Source organism: Solanum pennellii, chromosome 12, assembly GCF_001406875.1.
Source record: "Solanum pennellii chromosome 12, SPENNV200".
NCBI classification, from domain to species: domain Eukaryota; kingdom Viridiplantae; phylum Streptophyta; class Magnoliopsida; order Solanales; family Solanaceae; genus Solanum; species Solanum pennellii.
The window spans coordinates 7,210,313-7,212,856 of record NC_028648.1 but is presented as its reverse complement, the minus strand read 5'-3'; the positions used below and the strand labels follow the sequence as shown (position 1 = coordinate 7,212,856).

General features: G+C 33.5%; 1 protein-coding gene across 2 annotated transcripts in view; it reads left to right on the top strand.

The window, feature by feature from the left end:
* Positions 1 to 896: 896 nt before the first annotated feature.
* LOC107007482 (ankyrin repeat protein SKIP35-like) overlaps positions 897 to 2,544 on the top strand; it is an 8,364-nt gene continuing 6,716 nt past the window's right edge. For both annotated transcript variants that reach the window (XM_015206115.2, XM_015206114.2), the window contains exons 1-2: positions 897 to 979; positions 1,123 to 2,099. In XM_015206115.2, the coding sequence (XP_015061601.1) occupies positions 1,525 to 2,099 (575 nt within the window). In that variant the 5' untranslated portion in view covers positions 897 to 979; positions 1,123 to 1,524. The remainder of the gene's footprint in view (positions 980 to 1,122; positions 2,100 to 2,544) is intronic.

Below are 2,544 nucleotides of genomic sequence, written 5' to 3'. Positions count from 1 at the left end.
GAAGTGTAACTCAATACAAACCAAAATAAATTCGATTTTGATTTGCTTTTTCTCTTTTTGGTTTGGATCTTTTCGGTTTGGTATATATATATATATTGAATTTCTTGAATATACTTTTAAAAATAAATCACAAGTAAAATGTAAAACACAATACTTAAAGGTATATCAATTATAGATGTCCAAACATAAGAAAATAAACTAAAATCATAATGAAAATAACTAAAAAGGGACAAAAGTGGTTAACTCCAACTTAATTATATATATATATATATAATTCGGTTTTTCTGGTTTTCATTTTTCTAAATCCGAAACCAAACCAAAAAACCAAAACAAAGTAAATTATAAATCTAAAACCAAACCAAGAATCCAAAAAAAAAAAATCCAAATTAGAATTTGATTTGATTTGATTTGATTTTTCGATATAATACAAATAGTGCACACCCCTAGATTGAGGTGAGGTATAAAATATAACAATTTTAAAGATAAAATATAGAATTATTTTGGGAAAATACACAAGTACCCCTTTGACTATGACCGAAATTTCAGAGACAGAGACACACCTTAATTAAACTAAGATCATATTACCCCTGAACTTATTTTTTTGGTAATTTTGTGCATTTTTTGGCATACGTGACATATAAATATCTCCCACGGGCCTCAATTGCGTGGAGTCACAAATTGTGTCACGTAAGATAAAAGGTGTAATAAATTAGAAAAAAATAAATTCAGGAATAATAAGACCTTAATTTAGTTAAGGTATGTCTTCAAAATTTGATTATAGCCTAAAAAGTACTTATGTATTTTTCCAGTTATTTTATCTGATTCATTAGAAATTCAAAACCTATATAAATTAACCCGAATAAAATGGAGAGCCCATATTGATAACTATTAACTCTTTTTTTTTTTTTAAGTCCTAAGTAACCATTAACCAGTAACCAACTTAGGTAAAGAAGAGGCAAAAGGGTTTTCTCTATTTCAGGTTTGTTTCTTCTTCTCCGTCCCTTTTTCACTCTATTTTTCTCTTATGTAAACTGATTCTTCCTATTTTGTTTTCATTTCTCTGTTGAACATTGTTTCTGCTATTCTTTATTCTTTAGCTGATGATTATATGTTGATTTGTAGGCTTCTTGGTGGATATGCCTCATCCACTATTTATCTGTTAATGGTAAAAGGGTTTTAATTTTTGTTTGCTACTATAGGCTATGAAGATGAGTGTGTTGGAATTTGGAATCTGAAATTTGTTGGTTTGCTCTTTGATCGTTAACTTCCATTTTCAACTGGAAAATTAAGTTTCTTTCTGCAGTGTGATCTCTTGTTTTCTTTTTAAAAAAAATTGGGGGCTTTTGTGGGTTTGGCAGAAGAAAAAGGGCAAATAGTTCTGGGTTTTTTTGAACTTTGCTTAAATTTTGGGTTTCAATGGATTTTGATGGAAAGAATTGATTGTTGAGGTTTTTGGTTATTTTGGGAGTGTTTGTTGGGAGTAGGAATAGCATTATTAGTGAAGAAAAGACTCTGTTTTCAGAAATGGAAGTGGAAACTGCTGACATGGATATATCTGATCGGAACAATGAGAATGTAGTCTTGCCGTCTGAGAAAGGAGAGGGAAGTAATGGAAATGTGGTGTTTTCAAGAGAAGCTCCACTTGTACATAAGTACTTCAGATCATCGGCCGTTGCAGGAGGTTGCAGTTGTGGAGTTAATAAGATTAAATCAGGGATAGCTAACTCTGACTCGGAACTCGGAAAAAGTGAGGAATCAGGTCTTGAAAAGAAGCTTAGTAGACAAGATAGGATTGAGTTGGGGCGCTTGTTCCAGGGTGCTGTGAGTGACCATGATTGGGAGTTGGCAGAGAGTTTGATCCTACTGGCTGATCCCCAAACACTGAATGATGCTTTATGCATTGGTTTGGATTCAATCTGGTTCTTGAGTAATCACGATGAGTTGTACGGGATAACAGGTTTGATTAAGAAGATCATCGCTAATGGTGCATTCGACTTCACTCGGGCTGCCCTAAGGACTTCATTTCTTGCTTCTTGTGTTTCTGCTTGCCAGAGTCGAACAATGGGCCTTGCAGATACTGTCACTGTTATGGCACGAAGGTCAGAGCTTTTGCCGTTCCTTGCATTATCTTGAACTTCGTCTTTGAATGCTTAAATGATGTTAGAGAAGGCCTTTGTTTTTCTGTTGAATGTTCTCCCAATCTCTGAAGCATACATGTCTAGTTAAATTAGTACGATTCCTGTGAAATGCAGCATGCTGATTTGAAATCCAAGTTCTTTCATCCGGAACCACAAATTTTTAGACCCAGATATTGTTCAGTTGATTCTTTGTGTACAAAGTTGTGAAATAGTTTTGCTTTTATTTCTCCAGTACTATTTTATGTAAAGCTCAAACGAAGCATTTGTCTCAGCTTCCAATCATAGGAAGATCCAGCATTTTCCGGGTGCCACATTATTTTGAAAATTCACATATTACTATTTAGATAAGCCGAAATGGGTTACACATTGGGTTGGTTTGATCTATTTTGATTTAGTTCAGAATATT